General features: G+C 42.6%; 1 protein-coding gene across 1 annotated transcript in view; it reads left to right on the top strand.

Moving 5' to 3' along the window:
* Nucleotides 1-25,508, top strand: part of dachb (dachshund b) — a 157,337-nt gene that overhangs the window by 128,001 nt on the left and 3,828 nt on the right. Inside the window, exons 5-11 of the mRNA XM_079579912.1 lie at nucleotides 3,924-4,093; nucleotides 4,334-4,439; nucleotides 8,699-8,773; nucleotides 14,371-14,471; nucleotides 15,464-15,611; nucleotides 15,702-15,860; nucleotides 16,044-16,109. Coding sequence (XP_079436038.1) covers nucleotides 3,924-4,093; nucleotides 4,334-4,439; nucleotides 8,699-8,773; nucleotides 14,371-14,471; nucleotides 15,464-15,611; nucleotides 15,702-15,860; nucleotides 16,044-16,109 — 825 coding nt within the window. The remainder of the gene's footprint in view (nucleotides 1-3,923; nucleotides 4,094-4,333; nucleotides 4,440-8,698; nucleotides 8,774-14,370; nucleotides 14,472-15,463; nucleotides 15,612-15,701; nucleotides 15,861-16,043; nucleotides 16,110-25,508) is intronic.

Raw genomic sequence — 25,508 nt, 5'->3', positions numbered from 1 at the left:
GAAAACGCCGAGGTCTCGGTGTCAGACTGAGGTAACGCGGCACTGACGGGACGCAGAGAAACGGGGCTTAATGGACGAGCGAAAAGGTCAATCATTTTTACGACGTTTTTGCGCCGTGTCAGGTTCAATTCAGCTCAACCACGAACTGCGAGATCCGACATCAACGGGTCGCAAAGAGCTCCCTCAGGGCCGCAGACAACACACACTTCCTCTTCTTTTTTGACTCATGGGTGGAGTTTGAGGATCTTTACTTGAGAACTTGCTACTTTAATCCACCACATTTGAAAGATTTTCTCCACTATGTTTCCATAAAGGCTCCAAAGTTTGAAGTTGAGTTTAGTGATGTGACCAATTTTACCCAGAACTCCCCGAACACAAGAATCAGCCCAACAACAGAGCAGGCCACACGAGTGAAAGCTTTTTTTGGGGCTAAAGTCGAAGCTAAATGCACTAAAAACGATTTGTCAGACGGTTACAGCTTCTTTTTATTAGTTGTGTTATTCACGAACAAGTTTTTCAAAGCTGATGATTTCAATATTAAAAAAAAGAGTTATTTTTATCAATCCCTTCTTCGATATTGCGAGTTTTCTGCCTGGTGTTATAAATATTATATCAACCTCTTACCACCCGCCTTAACAAGTGCATTTTCTCCACGGTAGCGCAGCGGTTAGCGCCACCGCTTCACAGGTAGAAGGTCCCAGGTTCGATTCCCACCAGGACGGGGCCTTTCTGTGTGGAGTTTGCATGTTCTCCCCGTGTCTACGTAGGTTTCCTCCGGGTACGCTGGTTTCCCGTACCACTAAAAACATATACAATAGGTGAATCCTCCAGCCAGGTGATGCAGAGGACAGATTTCCCTACAGGGACAGTAAAGTATAAAACAAGCAAAAACATATCTAAAAGCTTCTCTACTTGTTTATTTATTTTATTTATTTGACAGGGACATGTACAGGAGCATTAATCAGCAGTTGAAAAGATGCTTTGTACCAGACTTTAGCTCTTGGAGCTAATTTCCATCTGCAGTCCCCGAGACTGCAGATGGAATTACAAAACACTACAAAAAGCATAAAACAATACAATTCATAATATTTACAGACAGTATTTACATTTTATATACAATTTTTGAAAAGTACATTTTATTAAAGGGAAAACTTGTTCCTCTATAGTCTATACCCCGACCCTTCTCAGATCTCAAATTTAGTTGTTGCTGTTGTTTTTTCTTTAATGCTGACATGTTTGATTTCCCAGAAAATGTTGTTTCACACCCAGGCAAAATCGTTTTAAGTCTTTGCATAATTTTAGTGAAGTTGGAAGTTTGTTCCATTCAGAGATAGTTTTAAAAGAAAATGCCGAGCTCTGGAGCTCACAGCCCATAGGCCACTGTTAAGTCTTATTTGAAGGCTAAGGCCTACAAAACTGATGTAAATGGATCTTTTTCCTTGCGTTGTCGCCGTGTTGGTTTCATTTTTTTCACATTCTTTTTTCATCTCAGTTTTGCAACTTCTATTGTTGAGTTTTTGTCACTTTTTTTTGCTCTTTTGTCGTCTTTTTTTGGCTTTTTTAATGCATTTTCGTTCCCTTTATGCTGTGTTTTTATTGACTTTTTCTCACTTTTTTTGCTGCACTTTCACCACTTTTATATCAGTTTTTTATTGCCCCTTTGTGGCTTCATTTTGTCACACTTTGACTTTTTTTTTTCTCGCAGTCTTTTCTTGTTTTGCCGCTATTTTGCCGCTTTGTTCAAGAAGCTTTTAGATTTGGGTAAAGCCAAACCGGAGCGGGTTTAAGAGGTGAAAAACAGCCTTTGAACGGCTCTTTGAAATGACCAGATCCTAAAGATTCGGCTCCCAGAAAAGAGCCATGGATCCCATCACTAGAAAAGTTGTCCATGTGTTTTTGTTCATTTTAAAAGCCTTTAAATGCAGACTCCAGGACAGTAGGTGGCGCTGTGCAATGATTTCACCTTGTTCTTGGGTCGTTCATTAGCTCTGGTTTGTTTCTGACGCCTCTGTTCTGTTTTCAACCCCTTTGAGCGGATGATTAGATAAATCGGAGGTGGCAGAGCGATACTTTCTGTCGTAACTGAGACGCCGACCTTTTCCCATTAACCCCCGCCGCCCTTTGACCCCTGACCTCCGCCTCTTTTCTTCTTCTTCTCCTCTGGTCTGCTCCGGTCGAGGTCCATTAGCGGCGCTTGACACTCGGGTTTAAGTTCAGGTCACAGACGCAATAACATCAGCAGATTGAGCCCTGTCTGTCACGGGCCAAAACAACACTAAAAAAGACACTGGGATTTAGCAGAATATCGCAGACTGCGGCTTTAACCTCGCTGTTTTGACCCCGGGGCGGCATAAAAAATATGGTGGTTTCATTTGTGGGAGACAGCTGCGGCTAAAGACGGGAGGAACATACACAGGGCGCTTGTGCAGACGAAATCTCCACATTACTCTTAACACCCACCTTAACCAAGTACATTTACTCCAGTGTGGCTTTACCCAAATCTGAAAGCTTCTTGAAAATAATGTCAAAATAGAAGTGAGACGAAAACGGGGATCAAAATACCACAAAAGAGCAACAAAAAGTGACAAAAAGATGATTAATATGTAACAATAAAGACAAAATAGAGCAACGAAGGTGTAACAGAACAGTGACAAAAAAGCCACGGAAGAGCAACAAAAAAGCAATGAAGAAACTTTCAAAAAAACTGATGGCAACAACGGCAGTAAAAAGATCAGTTTAGATGAGTTTTGTGAATCTTAGCTTTCAAATGAGGCATTAAACTGGCCGCTGCATTTAACTCCGCCCCTTTCCCCTTGAGTCTTCATGGAGACTGTTGTCAATCACAGCTGAGCTCGAGGATGATAAAAGTAAAGGCTTATTAAGGAGGTTTTACTTTTGAGAATAGAAGAATATTAAAGAATATTTAACCCCTTAAACTCCCACCTGAACCGAGCACATTTTCTCCAGTTTGGGTTTGCCCCAGTCCAAAAGCTTCTGGAAAAAAGGTGTGAAAATAGCGACAGAGCTGAGACGAAAACAATGATGGAAATGTGACAAAAAGGTGAGAAAACATTGACAAAAAAGTGACAACAAATTTATGAAAAAGTGGCAAAAATGTCACAAGAAATTGACAAAAAAATGACGAAAAAATGACAAAGATTTGACAAAATTTGACAAAAAAATGATAAAAAATGGACGAAAAAATGACAAAAAAAAGTGACAAAAAATGTATAAAAAAATGACAAAAAAATGTGACAAAAAAATTTACAAAAATGTGATAAATGACAAAAAAGTTACAAAAATGAGTTGAGCACCCAACAAAAAAATCATGAAAAAAAAATCTGATGACATGAGGAAAAAGATCCTCTCGGTTCAGGCGGGAGTTAAGAGGTTAAAACAGAAATACAATTTTTAATGGGCCTTGTTGTCGGGTATATTATGAATCTTGATATTAATATTAATGAGCAGAACTCTGAGCAGTTTTCTTCTTCAGGAGACCTTTACTATTTCCAATAACACCGAGCAATCGTGCAAACTGAGTATCGCCCTGCCCTACTATAAACTTTTGGATTTGGGTAAAGCTGAACTGGAGCAAAAGGCACTTGGTTAAGGCTGGGGTTAAGAGTTTAATTCCTGTCTGATTTTATTGAGCTTTGATCCACACAAAACAAGGTGAAATTTTAAGTTTGACAGGTTGTATTCACTTTATTGAAAAACTAAACCAAATGTCAAAAAAATAAAGCGGTAATGTACATCAACAGATTCAAATGGGTAGCTCAGCATTACAGTTTTTCCCTATTCACCTGCAGCGTCTCATTATGAATAAATAATAAATACCAGTAAAAAAAAAAAAAACCTCCTTGTGAGTATTTGAAGTACTTTAAGTCTAGTGTGATTTCTAACGTTGACTCAAACCTCCTCAGGACTGGAGCTGCCCTTCATGATGATGCCCCACCCGCTGCTGCCGATGGGGCTGCCGCCGGCGTCCGTTGCCATGGCGATGTCCCAGATGAACCACCTCAGCACCATCGCCAACATGGCCGCCGCCGCCCAGCAGATCCACACGCACGTGCACCGCGCGCCCGTCATCAAGGTGAGCGAGCGGCCATTTATATCACCCATGGAGGAAGAAGAAGAAGAGCAGGGGAGCAAAGACTTGGCCCTGAGGAACACCATTGTAGCTTTATTGTTTTGTTAGTTTTGTTCTGTTTTCAGGTTCAGGTATGTCTGAACCTGAAAACAAGCAACTAAACCGATATTTGTTTTTATAAGTACCTAAACTGTACTGAATTGTGTCTAAAGTGTGATGTTTTGCTGGTTCTCGTGTGTTCAGGAGCGAGTGTGCGACAGTCCGTCTCTGTCTCCGTCGGGCGATGAGAACACGTCTCCTCTTCAGTCGCAGCCCAGCAGCTCCGCCTCCAGCTCGCCAGAACGACTGGGTACCCTCCATCTTTACCATTTACACCCATTTAAACTGATTACTGTCATATTCTGTGATGGCACTGGAGGTTCCCGTGGACCAGCCATTGCCTTCTGTTGTTGTGTTCTTTGGCAAGGCACTCTTTGTCCATATGATGTAGATATCAGGTACTATTCTAACCAACTAACTGAAAGGTCAAATACACATTAATATCAACTTTTTTTGCACATAAAAAATTGCATAGTGCATCTTTAAGTTATATAAACATGGTGGTTAAAAAGAAGCGAGTCTAGTGCTCATTGCCTTTTGCAATTCCAGTGAGTTGTGGTTTGCCTGTAAGCTGAATTATCACGGGATTTATGAGTTCACAAACACGCAAGAATCCATCTTGAACCGCTCTCTCCTTCACCATTCAGAACCAAACCAAAAATGGTTTTGGCCGAATAGATACTAATCAACAAGGCAACGATGAAAAAGCAGGAGGCGCTGCTGCTACACATACATGTACACATACATATACAAGTATTTGTGGTGTTCTTGATCCAATCAGCTGTGGATTCTGCTCCAAAGCTGCGTCCTCTCCCTGGACGGTTCAGCCAGAGCGATCCCAGATTGATAAAGTGCTAATGTTATTGGCAGTGTGATATCAGTCTGGCTCTGCCAGGTTCACACTAAACAGGCCAGGACGGCCACTGGCTGTCGCCCTGTAAATCTGCTCAGTTAATCGCTACAGAATCAGAATCTGTTTTTACGGCTGCAAAGTTCTAGTACATCAACAAGGCGGCTGTTTTTAAAGTGGTTCATATTTGCAGTTTCAGGTTGTGGCGCCAGAAACCGTCACGAACAGCGTCAAACAAACAGAAAATGATCAAACCTACACTTCATGTAGACGTAGAGTTTTACTCTAAAATCATCAGATATCCCTCTTTAATCACGGGGTTTACGTTCTAAATATAATCCGCAATTAGGCCTGTCACGAAAACAAATTTAAAGTTCGATATATTGAGGCAGGAAAGTATCGCGATAAACGATGATATTGACTTTATCGATACTAGATACTGTCAACTCTCCTTTGTTCTAAAAGTGCATCATCATATACTACATATATATATATATATATATATATATATGTTTTAAGGCTGTAGAAAAACCCTCACACACTTTATACACTTTTCTCATTAGTTCACACTGAGTCACTGTGTGATTTTCTTTGTCTTATAAGATTTTTAGATTCACATCACAGACGTGGGGATGGAAACATCGTGAGCTGCTCTCGCCTCCGCTGTGCGGTTGTTTAAAGGGGTTAGATACAAGTTGGCCATTTTATACTCACTACTGCCACCTCAGGTCATACGTGTAACTGCAGCTGCATGACGGCACTTCGGACCCGAGTTAACACCTTTGTGAGTGACAGTGCAGGATTTTAGAGGCAGTTGGTGAACAGGTCTGAGCTCATTCTACACATTAGGACATGGCTGGAACATGTAGGGGAGGAAAGTACACTTTACACTAAGAGACAATCGTAGCTACGACCAAAGTTTTATCGTAGCAGTTTCAGCTTCAGAAGGCGAGTGTTTAGCTAAGGCGAGCGTCTCATGCTGGTGTTTATTTCCGCGGAAAAGTGAAGAGAAAGTCCTGTAAAGTGTGGAGTTGGACCTGCTCATGCCCGGCCTGTGTTCCTGTGACTCTGAGTCGTGTGCTGATGCGCTGACACTGACAGAGATCCTCTCTGCAGCGAGAGGAGGCTCAGTCTGCAACTGTCCAATCAGGACGCAGAACACAATGCGTGTGTGGCGTTCCTACACTGTAAAGAAGCATGCAAAATGTACCCACAAAAAATCCACAAAACAGCGAGGCCACGAAAGGTGAAATGCGTGTGGGAGGGACCACTGTCTACTGGAATGTCTGAAAAGAAAAACAAAAACATGTTGTGGGATTCTTGTAGGATTGGCAAATGTATCAAAATGTATGGAAATCATTGCCGTTCAGATTTCAGTCTTTCCTCATAATGCCTGAGATATTATGTGTGTATTTTCAACATCTAATCCCAGGCTCTATAGGATTAAAAATGGCTCTAAGAATATTTCAAGCGCGGTGAAGCCTTTTCGATATAGGCCACGCGGCTCCGAACGCGCCGCGACCATTGACACTAATTAGTAATTGCACATTGTCTCCCCTCGCGGTGCGTAAAGGTGAGGAGAGTGAGTAATGTTTGGCGCTCGGAGGTCACGGCTCTAAGTAGGACAGTCACACGAGCCAAACACGCACCGCGGGCCCCGGGAAAACACGCTCCTCACTCCACACGCGTGATTTATCGTCCGCGAGCGGAGCTGGGAATCTGCTGCTGCGGCTGAACCGAGGACGGCAACACGAACGGAGGAACCAACGTGATCCAAACGCCTTTTAGTCAGCAATTTTAGACTGACTTTAATTAGATTATGCTGTAGTAATACATTTAAGTTTTTCCCTGGTTTAGACAAGACTTAATTAAGTCTATTTAGACCCTTTTTAGCCCCACGGTTCTCAACCTTTTTGGTGCCATAATCCCAGGATGACAAGCCACAGCTCCAATAACAAGTTAATTTGTTAAATATATAACAAAAACTGCTGTGATGTCCCCACAAATTATAGCTGATAAGCATTAAAATAGAATATAAAGCTGAATCATGATTAATTGCACACAAGCAGCGTCACACAGGAAGCTCAGATGCAAAACAAAGCCTGTAGTATTTAAACCAGAATTGACATGTGTTTCTCTTAAAGGGTATATACGGAGTTTAAAAATGTTAAAATCATGTATTTTCCTCCCCCTACATGTTCCAGCCATGTCCTAATGTGAAGGAGCTCAGACCTGTTCACCACAACTGCCTCTAAAATCCTGCACTGTCACTCAGAAAGTTTTAATATAGAAGCTGCAGTTACAAGTAAGACCTGAGGTGGCAGTAGTGAGCACAAAATGGCCAACTTGCATCCAGCCCCTTTAACATTATGTATATGATTTATTTGACAGCACTTCTCTTTGTCCTCATGGCAGGGACATTGCTGCAGTACCTCCCCCTAGTGGTCAGGAGTGACTCTAAAACAAACTTTTAAAACTGATTGCAATGGAGAAGAGTAGTTTTTTTTTTCTTCTAAAAATCACCGCGATGCTGGGCTGAGTGTCATCATTTTGACTGTGCTGTTTTTGTTCTGAGTCTTTGATTGACAGGCCCTGGAGCTCTGTGGAGGCTTGTAGCCGGTCACTGGGACTTCCCGCCTTTTTACCCTTTTTACCTCTTAAAGGAACAGGCCACCGTTTTTCCATACTGAGACATGTTCTTACCTGAGCTTAGATGAGTTGATGTGTACCTGTCTGGTCTTTGTGCGTGCCCTCAGTCACGCAAAGCGACCAAAGATGTTGTTAGCATTTGGCTTTTCACAGTATATTCCTATAGCTCCAAACAGGAGTGAAGTTAGAAGTGACCACAGTCTTCCACAAAGACCAGACAGGTACACATCAACTCGTCTAAGCTCAGATAAGAACATATCTCAGTATGGAAAAACAGTGGCCTTTTCCTTTTTGCTTTACTCAAATCTAAACGGCTATTGTAACACCTCATTTGAAAGCTCAGACCTACAAAACAAAACACATCTTTTTCCTCGCATTGTTGCCTCATTGTCACTTTTTTTTTACTTCTTTTTCATTGCCGTTTCATTGCGTTTTCGTCACATTTTTTGTCAATTTTTATCGCTTTTTTGTTAATCTTTTGTGGCTGTTTCATTTCCTACGCTTTTTGGTCCTTTTTGTTAAATTTGTGTCACTTTTCTGTTGCTCTTTTGTTGCATTTTTATCCCTGTTTTCGTCTCATTTTTGTCGCTATTTTGATGCTTTTTTTCCAAGAAGCTTTAAGGTTTGGGTAAGGCCAAACAGGCTTCGTAGGAGGAGATGCAGCAGCCATGTTCATTTCACTTTTCTATGGTTTCGGACCACTAGCGCATCTTTGAGTAATCTTTAAACCTTGCCTAAGCTTCAGCCTTTCATTGCTGAGTAAAAGCCTCCGCCATAGCTTCACTAAAGCCACAAGCTGCACTTTTTTCCCCCTCCTTATTGAAAGAGAAGGAGTGAGAGGAGAGTGTGGGCGTGGCTCTGAGTTGGTTCACTTGAATAATCAGGAACTACTGGATTTTTCTAACCGACAAAGTGCAAGAAACTCCTTTAATTTACTCTGACGTGTTTCGTCTCAGTCTTTCCTATTTCCACACAAACTCATTTATTTACGACTCTCCGTGTCTCCTCAGGCCTGGGCTCGACCGACGCCGACCTCCCTCTGCCCAACCCGGCTGCCCCCATCAAGAAAATCCCCAAGGACAAAGGTCAGCCTCTGCTCCCCCCCTTTTTTTTTTTTTTTTATAAAACACTTGCACATTCGGACAATTCCTGTAAGTGTGAGCCATCAATCCCGCCGCGTATCGTTTGACAAATTATCTTCACGCAAAAAGCCCCCCCCCCCTCCTAAACAAATATATATATTAAAAAAAAGCAGCAGGATGTTCGGGTATTGATCAGCTGTCCTTGAACGCATCAATCACGGCAGATATAAGCAAAAGGAAGAGGAGCGCGGGGGGAGACGGGACGCGGGGCTAAAAGGGGTGAGAAGGGTCAGCCGCTAAAAGCCTGGCCGCGTAAAGCTATAGCGTTTTCAATTCTTTCAACATAACAATCGTGCGTGTGTGTGTGTGTGTGTCTGTGTGTGTGTGTCCGTCCTCTGCACGAGTCAGCAGACCTCCGCGGAAATCAATACGACAACAGCGCCTCCGAGGAATGCGCCGCGAAAAGACAACAGGGGCGACTGAGTGAATGGAGGATCTGGAGGAGGTTTGACTCGCTCAGGGCTGGATCGTGATTGGCCGCTCAGACTTATACAGATGTGGGCGTAGGAGTAAAAAAGGAGAAGTGTGTTGGGTGTGAAAGTATGCGGACAGTTGAGTCGGCTAGTCCAGGCTACTTCTGAGAGACCGTTAGCTTGCTCAATGTGTTTTTCCTATAGCCGTTAGCATTAGCCACCAAACATGGCAGATTATGAAGCAGATGTTTTCAGCTGTTGTCGACCATCGACCACATTTGGGTCAATGTCTCGTCAGAAATCATTAATGAATGTACAGACCTGTGAGATTTTATTTCAGATACAAGTTTTTAGGCGGGTTGCGCTGCACTAAAATCATATTATGGTTCAGTTCAATTATTTGGAGGGTACGATTCGGTAGTTTTTCCGTGCAAAAAAACACAAAAACACTGAAAATAAACTTGCAAAATGTACAGAAATAATATACAGAGCATTAAAGGTGCATTTTGCAACCTTTTCTGTGGAAAAAAGAAAAAAAGGAGATATTTGTGTGTATTTGACCTTATAGTGACCCAGAGGCTGTATGAGTGGTCAGCATTAGGGCTGCAACTTACGATTATTTTGATCATCGATAAATCCAGTGGTTCTCAACCTGGGGGTCGGGACCCCCCACAAATTTGGGGGATCGCCAAATCATTTAGATAAAATATACATATCTTCATTAGCAAATAATCTAATGTTTTATTGTAGCGTGTGTTTGCGATTGTATCAGAGTGCCATTATTTGTTTGTAGTTTCATGAATTTTATTTCAGACATTTGTTATTTTTCTTTGTTTTTTAAGAATTATGTAGGCTAATGAATCCTATTTCTCATGGTGTGACCCGGGCGGGGGGTCATGAACCCCTTTACCTGTCATAATGGGGGTCGCGGCTCCAAAAGGTTGAGAACCACTGGATTAATCTACCGATTTTTTTTACGATTAATTGATTAATCACTTGGCTGTGAATGGTGTATGAAATTTGTATTTTTCTTCTTATTTGTTTTTTTTATTTATCTTTTCTATTTCTATCACATAACTGTGTCCAAACAGCCGCCCGCGGGCCAACTGCGGCCCACGGCCCACTTTTATTTGGCCCACTGCAAAGTCTAATTAATTGAATATATATAAAATAAATAAAATTCCATAAGTAGAAAGCTGTGATGAAGGCTGTTTTCTTTACTTTAAGCATATTCAATTAAAAAGCACAGTTAGCATTTTATTGAATTTGCGAACTTTAACACAATAGAGGTGAAGTTATATATCTGAGGTCCAGTTGTTTGCATATTTTTCTGTATGTGGCCCTCAGTGAAACAGTTTGGACACCCCTGACTATAAAACTGAAGTGGCGCCGCTCGAGGACATGTTGATGGAGTAAACTTAAAGAGACTAGATGCAAGTTGGCTATTTTATACTCACTACTGCCACCTCAGGTCATACGTGTAACTGCAGATTCTATATATAGCTCGTGCATGACAACAACTTTCTGAGTGACAGGATTTAGAGGCAGTCGTGGAGCTCGTTCTAACATGAGGACATACTTTAAAGGGACTATACGGATCTTTAAAAAGTGAGTGTTTTTGGAGGCTGTTTGCGCCAATTCTGATTTCTGATGAATGAGACCCAGACAATATAATTCAATAAGTATAACCACTGCTTTCATGTACTCTGTTTCCCAAGGTTTGTTTTATGGGTTTAGCTCGTCTCTTTTAATAAAGTCAATTTTCCTGAGAAATGTTCCAAAAGAAGCTTCATAATCCTGTTCCTCCTAATTCACGCTGTTCTGTTTTCGTACCTGTGCGTCTGAAACCCACAGTGATAAATAAAGTACTGGCAGGATTTGGGTCGGAGCGTGATCGGTGCAGCAGAAACGAGGCGTTTGCAAAAGGCCGGAGGGAATAAGGACGAACCCCGAGGTCATTATGGGCCTGAACAGCGTCGTACGTCACACAAACGCCGCTAAAACTAATGTAATGTGGAGGTCGTTCCTCTAAATAAGCATTATCCAGGTTTACGCGCAGATTTGTTTTGTGAGAACGGAAAAGGTCAGTTTGGAGAGATTAAATACAGGCGTCTGCGCTGTGGAAAAAGAGCTTGTTTGGGTAAATTATTGTAGTTAAAATACAGATAAGAGAAGGGAGTGTTACAGCGCATGAACATCACAGTTAAAGTAAAGCAAAGGTGCAGAGAAAAGGCTCATGTTGTGATTTTCACGTCAAAGCGTTAATGTTTAGAGTAAAATAAAAGACCAAACTCACTCTTCACGATGCTTATTTATGCCGTTTTGTTCACGAGTAAACCAGAGATTTCACAAAAGGGACTGATGGTTCGGTCCGTGTCTGCGTAGGTTTCCTCCGGTTTCCTCTTCCACTAAATCACTATCACAATATTTTCAAAAAATATCATGATAACAATATATTTGTCGATATAATTGACATCGGACAAACCACTTAAAAATTCCAGCCTTACGCCTATTTGGAAGATTAAACGGGCTAAATGCAAATTTGCCATTTTATACTCACTACTGCCACCTCAGGTTATACGTGTAACTGCAGCTTCTATATTAAGCTTGTGCATGACGGCACTTCAGACCCGAAGTAACACCTTTTTGAGTGACAGGATTTAGAGGCAGTTGTGGAGAACAGGTCTGAGCTCATTCTACACATTAGGACATAGCTGGAACATGTAGGAAAATACAGAATTTTAACATTTTTAGACGCTGTATAGTCCCTTTAATGCAAAGATGTTTCATTCTTTTTTTTGTTATGGCATCATAATTTCCTCGCTAATATGATCTACTCAAGCAGTTTACATCCTTCATTTCCTTTTACTCTTTCAGCACCTGTCCCCGCGTCCTACAGTCAGTGTTTATGCTGCTCTGATGGAGCTGAGCGTAACATATAATTATATCATGTCCACCATATAAAAAATTACAACGATAGTAAAAAATTCTATCGCGATAACGATGTGTGATATGATATGGCCCAACCCTACTGCCCACTGCTGGACAATAAAGTTCACCTTCACCTTAGAAATGACTCCATGGTGACATAGCGATTGGATTTACGGCTTTTTTCTGGGAGCCGAGTCTTTTGGATGATTCCAAAGAGCCGTTCAAAAGACTGGCTCTTTTTACAGTAACATTTTAATAACGGCAGCCAGATAACTCGTGATCGATAAAAGGCACTTTTTAATGGTTTAAAATGACAATGCAGCTGATGTTTACGCTTTGAAAAACGTGTTTGTGAATCAAATCTTGCACGACAACTCATAAAAAGGGGCTGTAACTGTCTAACAAATCATTTTTAATGTATTTAGCTTTCACTTGTGTCGCCTGCTCCATTGTTGGGCTGAATCTTGTGTTAGTTCGAGGGAGTTTTGGTTAAAATTTACTCATGCCCCATTTTTGTGCTCGTCAATGAGTTTATTCTCACATTTCTAATTAAATACTTTATTTTTTACCCAAAGTAAGTTGTGTCTCTTTGCTTTCCATGTTCATTGTGGGACACTTTAAGATTAAGTAGAGGTTAAATAGTTTCCTGCCTCAGTATATCGTGACAAACAAACAAAACCTTCCTGTATTTCTTTATTTCAGATTTATCGAGCAGTTTTGAGGTGAATTGAAGTGAGTGTTTTCCTCTCCCATAAGTGGCTGGCAGGCAGGTATAGGAGGAGGATGTTCGGATGAAGGAGCAGAGATGTTTCTGAGCGCATCTTAATCAGCGTTAATTTCACACAAGAATTCCCCCCAGAAAGAGAGAGCGACGCGCAGTAACGCACCAGTCTTTAATCCGTCCAATTAGGCGGCGGCGTCGGGGCGCACATACTAACGAGGCGCAGATAGATCAGCCTCTGTGGCGTCTGCACCTGCCAAACATCGCACACAGAGACGGGATTAACCACGCCAAATATCAATTAAGATACACAGAGACTTTTTTATTCTGCAACGTTGAGTTTGCAGGAGTGAGATTAGATTCGGCGTCTGCAGGTTTACTTCAGTTACAGTGAAATATAAGTGATGTTTTAAATGAGACAGTTGTAATGTTGATCTGCCTTTACAGTGTCTGAGCAAAAAAAAAACTACAGATCTGGGGTTGAGGCAGGAACCTTTTGCAGTTTTTCGTCGTCGGCTATAAATACAGACGGCATCTGTGGGATGTCCCATATAAGGTCATGTTTGAAGCAGCCAGAGGGAAAACAAAGAGGAAAACTGAACTTTCTCCTATATCGCCACCATTACTTTAAAGGAACAGGCCACAGTTTTTCCATACTGAGATAAGTTCTTTGCTTGGTAGCTTCCAACTTCACCCCTGTTCAGAGCTATAAGGATATACTGGGAGAGGCCCAATGCTAACAACATCTCTGGTCGTTTTGCGTGACTGAGCGCACGCACAAACACCGGGTACACATCAACTCGTCTAAGCTCAGGTAAGAACAGATCTCAGTATGGATAAACGGTGGCCTGTTCCTTTTAACAAATGCTTAATTATGAAGATATTTTGATACTAAATAAAGATACAGAGACATGGAGAGGAGCAACGTGGTTCAACAGCCTATACAAGAACGGACAATGCTAACATGAAGCTAGCGTTAGTGAAATGCTACATATGCTAACGTTAGCAACAAGTTGTATTTTTCGCTTCCACAGAACAATTTAGTTTATTTGAGCAGCAAAAAACCCCAAAGATCATAGACAACAGATGTTATCACGGGAAAAGAGTGAATTTGCTCACTCTAAAGAAGTTGAAGCTGCAGTTTGTGACATTTTCGCTTTACAAAAGTTGTTACAGTAAACTCTTGAAAGCACCAGGCATTTCCTCGGTCCTGTGATAGGTCCATAATACCACCTATTATACCGTTTATGATTGTACAAATGATTGAGCAGAGGTCAATATGGACTAACATGTTACTCTCGACTCTGTGTGATTTACGGTGGGAAAAAAAACATCCATATGGACCCAATTTTGGCTTGAAAAGAGTGAAAAATTGTGATTCCCATGAGAGCTTTTCTTCCCCGCAGCTATTTTATAATATCAGATGATTGGTGACTGACTTACTAAATCGAATAATGTTGATGTGTTTTGTGCAGAAGAGTCGTCTCTGGGACAGACTCTTCCTCCGGGGTTTCCGGCTCCGTTCCTCTTCGCAGACGGACTCTCGTCAGTGGAGACTCTACTCACCAACATACAGGTACGTTTTACACCAGCGGCCGCGCCCTCAGCCCTCGGCTCTCAGTGCTGCAGAGAAGGACAAAGGCTTTGTTTTCATGTCTTATATCTGTTTATATCTGTGTGCTTGTATTTGTGTTGATACGAGGCTGCTGAACTTTGCAAAACAAATTTCAGATCCTTGGATCTGACAATAAAGTGTCTGTTTGTCTGTCGACCTTCCTTCTTCCTTTCCTCCATCCTTCCTTTTCCTTCCTTTCTTCCTTCTTTCTTCCTTTCCTTCTCCCTTTCTTTTTCTTTCTTTCTTTCTTTCTTTCTTTCTTTCTTCCTTCCTTCCTTTCTTTCCTTCATTTCCTTCCTTTCCTTTTTCTTTCTTTCCTTCCTTTCCTTTTTACTTCCTTTTCCCCTTTCTTTCTTCCTTGGTTTCCTTCCCTCCTTTCCTTCTTCCTTCCTTGACTTTTCCTTCCTTCCTTCCTTTCTTTCCTTTTCTTCTTCCTTCCTTTTCTTCTTCCTTCCTTTCCTTTTACTGCCTTCCTGTCTTTCCTTTTCTTCTTCCTTCCTTTCCTTCTCCCTTCCTTTTTCTTTCTGTCTTCCTTTCCTTCTTTCTTCCTTTCCTTTTTACTTCCTTTTCCCCTTTCTTCCTTCCATGGTTTCCTTCCTTCCTTTCCTTCTTCCTTTTTCTTTTCCTTCCTTCCTTTCTTTCCTTTTCTTCTTCCTTCCTATTTCCCTTTCTTTCTTCCTTGGTTTCCTTCCTTCCTTTCCTTCTTCCTTTCGTCCTTCCTTCCTTTCATTTTTCCTTTCTTTCTTCCTTTCTTTCTTCCTTCCTTGCTTCCTTTTCTTCTTCCTTCCCTTCTTCCTTCTCAGTCAGATTTTGTAATGCTGTATTGTGGGTTCTTGTGATTTTGTTGCCGTTTATACTTCTACGACGCACACAGACCCTGACGTTTGAAATAAAAGCCTGTTTCTCTATGGAAGTATGCGATGCAGACTGCTGTTGCTGTGGCGTCTGTCCAGGGCTTGCTGAAGGTGGCGGTGGAGAACGCTCGGGTGCAGGACAAACAGATCCAGGCGGAGAAGCGGGAGCTGAAGATGGAGCTGTTCAGGGAGCGCGAGATGAGGGAGAGTCTGGAGCGGCAGCTGACGTCCGAGCTCCAGAGCAGAGGTCAGGAACGGGGGTCACGCATTCCCTCAGATTCCACCCAGAGCGGAGGGTCGACATGAGGTCACGTGTTTCTCTCCGTTTCCACCCCAGCTTCCATCCAGAAGCGCCTGAAGAAGGAGAAGAAGGCCAAGAGGAAGCTGCAGGAGGCGCTAGAGTTCGAGTCCAAGCGGCGCGAGCGAGTGGAGGACGCGCTCAAACACTCCTCCTCGTCCTCGCCGTCTCCGGAGCCGCACCACAACAACAAGAGCGGTGAGAGCAGAGAGAGATGCCCCGCCCACAGCAAGGGGGCGCCATCACAGCCTTTAGCCACTGACTTTGTGTTTTATTAGTTTCAGTTCTGAACGCTTGTCCCTGTGCTGCTCATGTTGTTTACGTCTCCACTTGTTTTCCTCACTTCCTGTTTCTCTCTCCCTCTCTCTGTGTTTAACTCAGACTCGAACGGATCCGAGGAGAAACCAGAGCTTAATGGAAACCAGCAGGACAACGGCAGCGTCCAGGGTAAAAATAAAACACCTTCACTTTAACGACAAACGATATGCAAAATACCTGGAATTTAGCGCGGACGGAGCGAGAGGCGACGGCTTCTAGGAATCGAGGAAGGGGAAACGTCTTTGTGTCTTGTTAACGGAGTAAACAGGTCGATGAAAGGGATAAACCGAGTCTGAGTCTAGGCCTGGACCAAACCTTTTTAAATCTAAACCTGCTGGTGGGGAACCTGCAGGGCGGATCATCAAACTATTTTTTTGGATGACCTCTTAGACTAAAAGTCTTTGTCCCGTTTGAGTTATTTCCAAATGTGATTGATAGTTTCTCAAGGTCGATAAGTATTGAAAACAAGCATTGGAATTTGGGCTGACGCCTGACAGGTCGTATCAAGCTTTTGACGGACAGCTTCCTCCACAAAAGGCAGAAAATCATTGTGAACAGGGCTTTTCTCCTCACCCTCTGGTCATCACTGTTGTTTATTAACGTCTGCACATCCGTTCATCAACATCTGCCTTCATATCAGTTTGTCCCAGACTTCAGCACCGGGGAGAGACACAGAGAGGGGGCGCAGTGAGTCTGAATGTCCCTCACCCCTCATTTACTATATAGCAGACCTCATAGTGCAATGACCATGTTGTTGGATGCATTTAATTTAACATGGATTTGACTTGAATGAAGAAAACAGCTCGATCTACAGTTCAGAAGCTAACGCTGTCTGTTCTTCCCCGACTCTTGATATGCATTCTGGTCTATATTGACCCGTCTAGTGACCAGCGTGTCCAAGCCCTCATTGAGAACGTTTGACAATGATAATGCATTGGTTTTATATAGCGACGCTTACATTGCTTTATTCATTCATACTAGAGCTGGGGGAGACTGGCTGCCAGTTTGTGCCACAGGCCCCTCCGACCACGACCAACCACTCACTGCATTCACCCAGGCTTCCTGATGTTCCCAAACGGTCTCCCATGCAAGTACCAGCCAGGCTCTTCCTGCTTGGCTTCGAGATCTGACAGGATCTAGCAGAGCAAACCACGTTCTCACATTCTCGTCTCGTCAACAAAAACTCAAAAACATCTTGTCATGTTTTAGTCTCCAAAGAACTGTTTTTAGCTCGTCATTTTTACCGTCTTGAAAACAAAGGTGTGTCAACGAAATAATTTAGTTATTGTCTTTGTTGACGGAGAGCCATGTGAACGTGTTTTGGTTAGGGGGTGCTGAGGGACAAGATTGCCCCCAAAAATACTTTTTTTGTGCTTATTTAAGGCAAAGGGATTCCCTACAAAGTATTGAAGATCAACATATCATTTTGAAAGTACCATCCATCCATCCATCTTCTTCCACTTGTCCGTTGCCGGGTCGTGGGGGCAGCTGTTGGATCTACCCAAATCACATTGCACCAGCCCCTACGGCTCCTCCTGCAGGTGGTGGGTCCACAGAAGGACGGCCTCACGATTAACCAGGCCTGTTGGTCTCTCATAAGGAGCTTCTGAACCGATCTTTGTCAGACCCGTCACCTAGGACCTGTTTGCCCTGGGAGACCCTACCAGGGGCACGAAGCCCCAACAACAGAGCTCCAGGATCACTCGGCTCCAGGAGGGGTGCTTATTTCCCATTTAATAATATTACTTGCAATACACAAACTATCCACCGGGGGTGCTGCACCTTCAGCACTCTGGGTTCCCACAGCCTTGAACAGCACTGCTCAAAGATGAGTCGGATTGTCATTAAACAAGCAGCGTTTTGCAGCTTGTGATCCAGCGAACATTTGCTTTAGGAGAGAGAGGGGGTACTCGTGCCCGTCCCGTTCACCAGGGACTGATTAAACCCAAAGTTTCGTCTGTCAGGCTGCACTTATAATGCAGGACATGAGAGAGACAAAGGTGAATGCCGTGCCACTCTCACGCTAAAGCTCCGCTCTGGTCTGAAGCTGCGGTTGTTTGTGGCCTCACACAGATGTTGCCCAGGTGTGCGGCCCCCGTGTGTTAGCGGGACATTAGGCAGGACCGCTCCACCGGAGGGGCCCCACAGACACATGTGAACCATACCTCTTCATACGAGCCCTCTCCTCACGCTCCACAGACAGACTTTACGAGATGATGGTTTCTGCCCTGGACGTGTTTTCGTGAAGGTACAGGCTGCAAATTACACGGCGTTTCTGCTCCGGGCAACGTGTTATTGGTCTGGGCACGCGGGGTTTAGGGTGAATTTGAACATTTCAGAGGGAAAACAAGGAACAATGGGCTTTCTTAGCGTCTTATCACACAGACGAGAAGTTATTGGGGAAGAACAAACCCTAAGAACAGTCAGGAGGCTCTTCGGCACATGCAGTTTTAGAATATTATCACGGTCTCAGTGAAAGTAAAAATGCTCTGTTCCTGAAGGAGGAGATAGAGCCTTTTTCACAGTCGATCATTTCCGTCTTGAAGTTTAGGACGGTCGAGTCGCGGCCGCTTGATTTGTGTCCGTCGAATGTGGAAGATATGCTTTTTATGGATTTTATAACCTCCTGAGTAGAGTTTTTGAGGATCTTTGAGTAAAACGCAAACGTGTGCCTGTGGTTTGTTCATTCTAAAGCGCTGCAGGTGAATAGGGAAAATATTTAAATGTAGAGATGTCAATTTGAAACTTCTGCTGAACATTATGGATATAAACATGAGGAGAAAATGTATTGCAAGTTTTCTGTCATTTTATGTTTTCATGTAAGAATAAGGCATTTTGTGCATAAAAATGGCCAAAATTGCTGATATTTTCATCAACAAAATCAAAATAATGGATAGAGCCAGGTTTGAATATGTGTTTTTATTTTTGCTGATTTATTAGTAACTAATATTTTTTCAGAGGGGATTTTGGGTCTGGTTTAGTTTTTGGATAAAAGTGAAAAATTCAAATTTTGCCTCGTTTATTTGGAGTTCAAAGCTCAATAAATCAGGCTGGGAATAAGATATTGAAAAATCCCTTTGGATTTTTTTAAAAATCTTGTTAAGTCCAAGTCTGTAAAGTGTGGAGTCTGTAGGAGCGACTAAAGTGGAGATGTGCAAAGGTGGAATGAAAAACACATTTTTGAGAAAACAGCCCTTAAGTTTAGTATCGTGTGCTCATGCGTAAGAACATTTCTCTGTTCTTTCGCAGCGGGTGTCTCCCAAAAAGGAAATTGCCATATTTGGATTACAGCTTTTCTTGCTGCACGTGGATACCAAACATGTCAGTATTTGTGAATGAATAAGCGTGGGGAAAAATGGCTGATTCAACGGAAAAACTGGGAATCTTCAGCTCGATAGCGACAAAACATAAAATAAGCATCATTAGCTCATTGACTACGTTCAAACGTTGACACTGCCAATGACGTCTGTAGACGTCAATTTGTTTTTTCAAGCCTTGAGCATGTCTGGTGTTAAAATCTTAGTTGTGCTGACTAATAACCACCTAAAAGAACTTTAGTTATTTTATTGAGTCACTAGGTGGCAGCATTGCTCTTTCCTTTTCTCAGCTTTTTGGTCAGAAAACTGCATTTTAGGTGATTTTGCCTATTTTCTACAGACAATTACTAAAGAATGGAAAGAGGTACAAACAAGCTTCTTATTTAGATGGAAGAAGAGAGTCTAATCTTTCTTTTGGTGGGTTTTGTGTTGACATAGACCTAGATCTACATTTTCTGTGGGTCTTGAAAAAACAGTCAAAATCCTGAAAAACCTCTGGCACTGATTTGAAAATGGCTGGTAGTCAATGAGTTAAGGGTAAATTTAGTCTTTTTTATACTCTAGCATGAAAACTAAGATGTTGTGGGAGAAAACTAGCAAAAAATGTCCTCATATTTGCACCTGCCTCCACTCCAGAACAGTAGGTGGCGCTGTGCAGATGTTCTGTCAAACACCACTGACTTACAACAAGGAAGAAAGTTTGTCCCCGTCGTGTTGCCGTACAGAGAGTGAGTTTCAGCAGCAGCAAAGTCATTTTCACTCATTTAAACAGATTTCTACTGAATAATGAAGCACTTTGACCCCCAGTGCCTGCTTTACTCAGGCTTTTACAGCTACTTTACACCCATTAGCCGCGATACCTTTTGTCGTACGGCTTCAAAGAGCATCCGGGTGTCGGCACAAAGCCTCCGCAGTCCGGCCGGTTCGATTTATCGGACCTATGCGCTGTTTGCGATTGTTTTAAAACTCTTCCGAAGCCCGGGTGTTTTCTCATTATCTCTTGTTCTGAGTTCTCTCTCTCTCTGTGTCTCACTTTGCTCTGGTGCAAAGCCAGCACTAAAGCTCCACCTGATTTCATTACTGCTGATTGGCCCAGTAGGACCCTCAGACTCCGTACAACACAGTTAATTAACAACAGAGAAGAGAAGGAAGAGAGAGAAGAGAGGGGAAAGGAGGGAGGAAAGTGCTGAATAGTGGAGAAAGCAGGTTTACTGTAGAAGTGAGGGACAAAAGGGTTTGGAATTATTAAGGATGGGGCTATTGTGTTTTTAAAGGGAGACACGGCTGGCAAATCCTTCTCTTTTCTCCCTTAACATGTTAGTTTTAATGTCAGAGTAAAAAATAGACCAAACTCCCCCTTCGCGATGCTTGTGTGATGTTTTGTCGAGTATCATGTCCAACGTTTGTGGTTCTCCCTGGTCTTTCCCACACTCATTCATTCATAAATACATGTTTGGTGTTAGTCTGAGGGGGCGTGGTGTTAGTCTGAGGGGGCGTGGTGTTAGTCCCATGGAAAGATCGAAACAGTTGAGATTTTAACGTTTCTCTGAGTTTTTAAATGGTCAAAATGGATCCAAGGACGACTGAGAAACATCCTGTTTAAGTCAAAAACGAGAAGAGGAGGAGAGAGGAAGAGGGAGGAAGAGGGAGGAAGAGAGGGGGAGGAGAGAGGAGGAGAAGAGAGAGGAAGAGAGAAGAAGAGAGCGGAAGAGGGAGGAGGAGAGAGGAGGAGAGAGGAGGAGAGAGGAGGAGAGAGGAGGAGGGAGGAGGAGGGAGGAGGAGGGAGGAGGAGGGAGAAGAAGAGAGAAGAAGAGAGAAGAAGAGAGAAGAAGAGAGAAGAAGAGAGGGGGAGGAGAGAGGAGGAGAAGAGAGAGGAGGAGAAGAGAGAGGAAGAGAGAGGAAGAGAGAGGAAGAGAGCGGAAGAGAGCGGAAGAGAGCGGAAGAGAGCGGAAGAGAGCGGAAGAGAGCGGAAGAGAGCGGAAGAGAGAAGAAGAGAGAAGAAGAGAGAAGAAGAGAGAAGAAGAGAGAAGAAGAGAGAAGAAGAGAGAAGAAGAGAGAAGAAGAGAGAAGAAGAGAGAAGAAGAGAGAAGAAGAGAGAGGAAGAGAGAGGAAGAGAGAGGAAGAGAGAGGAAGAGAGAGGAAGAGTGCGGAAGAGGAAGAGAGAGGGAGAGAGAGGAAGAGAGCGGAAGAGGAAGAGAGAGGGAGAGGAAGAGAGAGAGGAGGAGAGATTAAGAGGGAGGGGGAGGAGAGAGGAGAGATAATCAGAAAGGAGATTGTTGTATAAAACCCCCATTATCTCAGATTCTGGAAAAAAAATCTGTGATTTTGATCAATATTAGCCTCTGTTTAGTTTAGATTTCTCAGGAACCGAGGTACGTAGAATTAAACAGTTTCCACCTATAGAGAGCTTAGAGTCTCACCTTTCAAACGAGCCACAGCACGTGTCCACAGCTATAACATAGAATACACTGTGGTGCTACAAATATCATGAAAAACGGTCTGGATTGTTGGCACTCAAAACAGCGCGGCCTCGATGTGTTAATATCATGAAAAAACGTCTGACACTTAAAAACTAAACATTGTTGATTCCAAAGATCAGACAAACAACATACGGACATTTTAAAACACGTAACCAAACAAATCCAACCCTCAATCGTGTTCTTTTAATCATTTGGACGACTTCTCTTCCCTCCGTGTGCGTAGAATCGGTCCAAAGCCACGTCACACTTATATTTGGGGCGCCCCTCTCCCTCTCGCCTCTGTAAACCCCCCCAGCGGCGCCGGAGCAGCGGGACAGACCCGCGGTGCGCTCGCTGAAAGGAGGCCACAGAAGTGAAGGGACGACAGTGGTGAAAAATGTGCCCCTGATTCTCGACCTGGTGACATTTCCTCTCAGCTGATGGACTTTTAACAAGGCGGGTCAGCGCCATTTTTAACCCACGGAGCCTCCACACACACACGCCTGCGCCCCCCCTTACACAAACACACGGAGGACTGCGGGACCGCGAGGTGATGGATCGGGGGGGAGCAAATGGTGACAAAATATCACGCGAAAGGTGAAAACAACAAGAGAGACTCGGGTTTCAGTGGAGGATTCACAACAGGGCTTTTATTTTGAAAGAGCCAGAATCTAATCAAAGCAAGTAACCAGGTGTAGGTGTTTGATATAATAAAGTACATTTTCTTGTGATTCTCGTTAGCCTGTTCAATGTATTTTCCCTATAGCCGTTAGCATTTAGCTTCAGCTGTTGTCATGACAACCATCAAACCATTGATACTGTGCCTTATGTCTTATTACATTATCAGGGTTTCTGCGGGGCATTGAAAAGCATTAACCTCTTACCCCCCCACAGCTTTACCCAAATCTAAAAGCTTCTCGACTAGGGAGCAACAGTGTAAGGCCTCATTTGAAAGCTAAGGCCTACAAGACTGATCGCGTTGTGTACCGTGTTTTTTTTTGTCGTGTTTTTGCTGCTTTTTCGTCGCTGTTTTGTTGTGTTTTGATCCTCTTTCTCGCCGCTTTTTTTTTTTCCAGAAGCTTTTAGATTTGGGTAAAGCTGAGCTGGAGAAAATGAGCTCAGTTAAGGCGGGTGGTAAGAGGTTTTTAACCTCTTAACTCCCGCCTGAACCGAGAGCATTTTCTCCAGTTCAGCTTTACCCAAATCCTGTAGGGCCAGTGTAACACCTCATTTGAAAGCTAAGATTTACAAAACTCATCTAAATGGATCTTTTTCCTAACGTCATCAGATTTTTATCCATCTTTTTTGATGGGTATTCAACTCATTTTGTAACTTTTTTGTCATTTTTAAAAAAATATTTTTTTTGTCATTTTTTGTCACATTTTTGTCATCTTTTTAAATAAATTTTTTGTCACATTTTTAGTCAATTTTTTTTTGTCATTTTTTGTCATTTTTTGTCACATTTTATGTCAATTTTTTTGTCATTTTTTGTCATTTTTTTCCATAATTTTGTCAAATTTTTTTTAAATTTTTATGTCAATTTTTTTGTCAATTTTTTTGTCACATTTTTTGTCACATTTTTTGTCTTTTTTTGTCTTTTTTGCCACATTTTTGTCATTTTTTTAAAATCAATTTTTTGTCATTTTTTGTCATTTTTTTGTCATTTTTTTGTCTTTTTTTGTCACATTTTTGTCATTTTTTCGTCACATTTTTGTCACATCTTCATCATTGTTTTCATCTCAGTTCTGTCATTTTTTTCACACCTTTTTTCCAGAAGCTTTTGGATTGGGGTAAAGCCAAACTGTGCTCGGTTCAGGTGGGAGTCAAGGGGTTAATGAGGCTTTTCAGTAAAAGGTTTGAATTAGTGACTATTTGAGCTGGTATATAGCTTTATTTTGAAACCAAGCACATTTTCTCCAGTTCAGCTTTGCCCAAATCTAAAAGCCTCTTGACTGGAGCTCATCCTATGGACCAGAGTTACACCTCATTTGAAAGCTAAGACCTACAAAACCATTTGCATTGAACAGACCCGGGAGGCTGAGTTTGTAGCGTTTCTGCAGTTTCTATGAGGACTTGTATATGTTTTCGAGGTCCCGGCTGCGTCTCCTCTGCTCCAGCGTAACTTTGCAGTAGTTTTGGAATCGCGAGGCCAAACCCGCCGGAGGAGGGCGAGGGGACGGCGGGGGGGGCGGCGGCGGGACAGCAGAGGACGCCGAGAAGAATGGTTTGGGTAAAAATAATAATAAAGAGTTTGAACTTAGGCAGAGGACGACAGGACGATGCATGGAGGAGACGCCGCCAAGGGCAAGAGGGGCAGAGGGGGGGGCCGGGGGGGGGGGTTTGTGACGGAGAGCCTTTGTTCTGGAGCAAATAAACAAAACGGCAGGTGGACTCATCGATGAGGTTCGTGTCAAAGTAAGAATCAGACCAAACCCTCCCTTTAAGATGTTTATTTAATGGCGTTTTGTCGTTGCTCCTCCATTCACAAACGGCGACGCACAGAATCCCCCCGACAACGCTCTGTGTAGAAATAAACAGGTGCCAACGCTACAAAACTTTAGGATTTGTTGACTTGTTTACCTTAATCAATCCTTTCTATAATCAGGGCTGGATTTAAGTAAAATGGGCCCCGGGGCTAGAGTGTTTTTCAGGGCCCCCCATGTAATGTATGTCTGTCAGATTTCTCTCTCTCTACAATGAAAAGATAAACTAATGATTATTTTTTTTACTTCTTAAACATAGTAGTAGTTAAAAAAAACAACTAAACAACTTAAACTTAACTTTGCTAAACTGTGTAATATCTGCTTATACAGGAGGTTGCAAAATTCACACTGCTGACATAAATGAAGAATTTTATTATTTTATTTATTTTTTTACACTATTGATTTAACTATTTATCTATTTGTTTTGCCGCTGTTTTCTCCTTCTTTGTTTCTGTTTTTTCTGTTTATTTTTAAGAAGAAAAAAAATATGAAAATAAATTGTTAAAATAGTTTAAAATTTTAATGGTGCATTTGGTGCATTCTCAGGCATTTTAACAGACTAATATGTGCATTTTTTCAAGTGTCAACTCAAGGAAAATGGCTCAGACCTTGTTTAGTCCTGGTTTATTCTTGGTTTAGTCTCGGGTATAAAGTCATCTGATTAAGCCTTACATGTGAGGGAGTCTGCAAAGAGAGAGGGAACTCTCTCAGGGGCCCTTCAGCCTGCTGGGCCCCTAGGCTTAGCCCCTGCATAAACCCGGCCCTGTCTGTAGTCCCTCTGGGGGAAATACAAGTGTTAATGGGATGATTGGGAAGTTTTCATCTCCCTCTGGTGTCTCTGGCCAGAAAACCACAATTGCAACTTTCCTGCCTACAAGCCGGTGGCCCCAATACACACTAATGGAATCACGAAGAAGAAGCTAACAGGCTAACAGGCAAAGCTAAGTGCGGGCTAGCACCACTTAAACAGTATTTACAGCCAAGTTTGAGTAAATACAATATCCCTCTCCAATTTTTTCTTTTCTGTCAGTGTTTTTTTACTCATCAATTGTCGACACCTGCAGTGGCGCTTGTGGCCTCTAGGGGCATGAGTTACTTAATTCTGCTTTAAAGCTGCATTATGCGACTTTTTATGTTAGAAAAAAAGTTGATATTAGTGCGTATTTGACCTTGTAGTGACCCAGAGGCTGTATGAGTGGTCAGTGTGGTGCCTTGACTTTCCATCAGTGGTCTCTCCACTCCAGGATCAATCCCAGAGACCACTGATCA

Source organism: Gobius niger, assembly GCF_951799975.1.
Source record: "Gobius niger genome assembly, chromosome: 21".
Taxonomy (NCBI): domain Eukaryota; kingdom Metazoa; phylum Chordata; class Actinopteri; order Gobiiformes; family Gobiidae; genus Gobius; species Gobius niger.
Note: the sequence above shows the minus strand (reverse complement) of the source record. Positions and strands in the feature narration are given on the sequence as shown.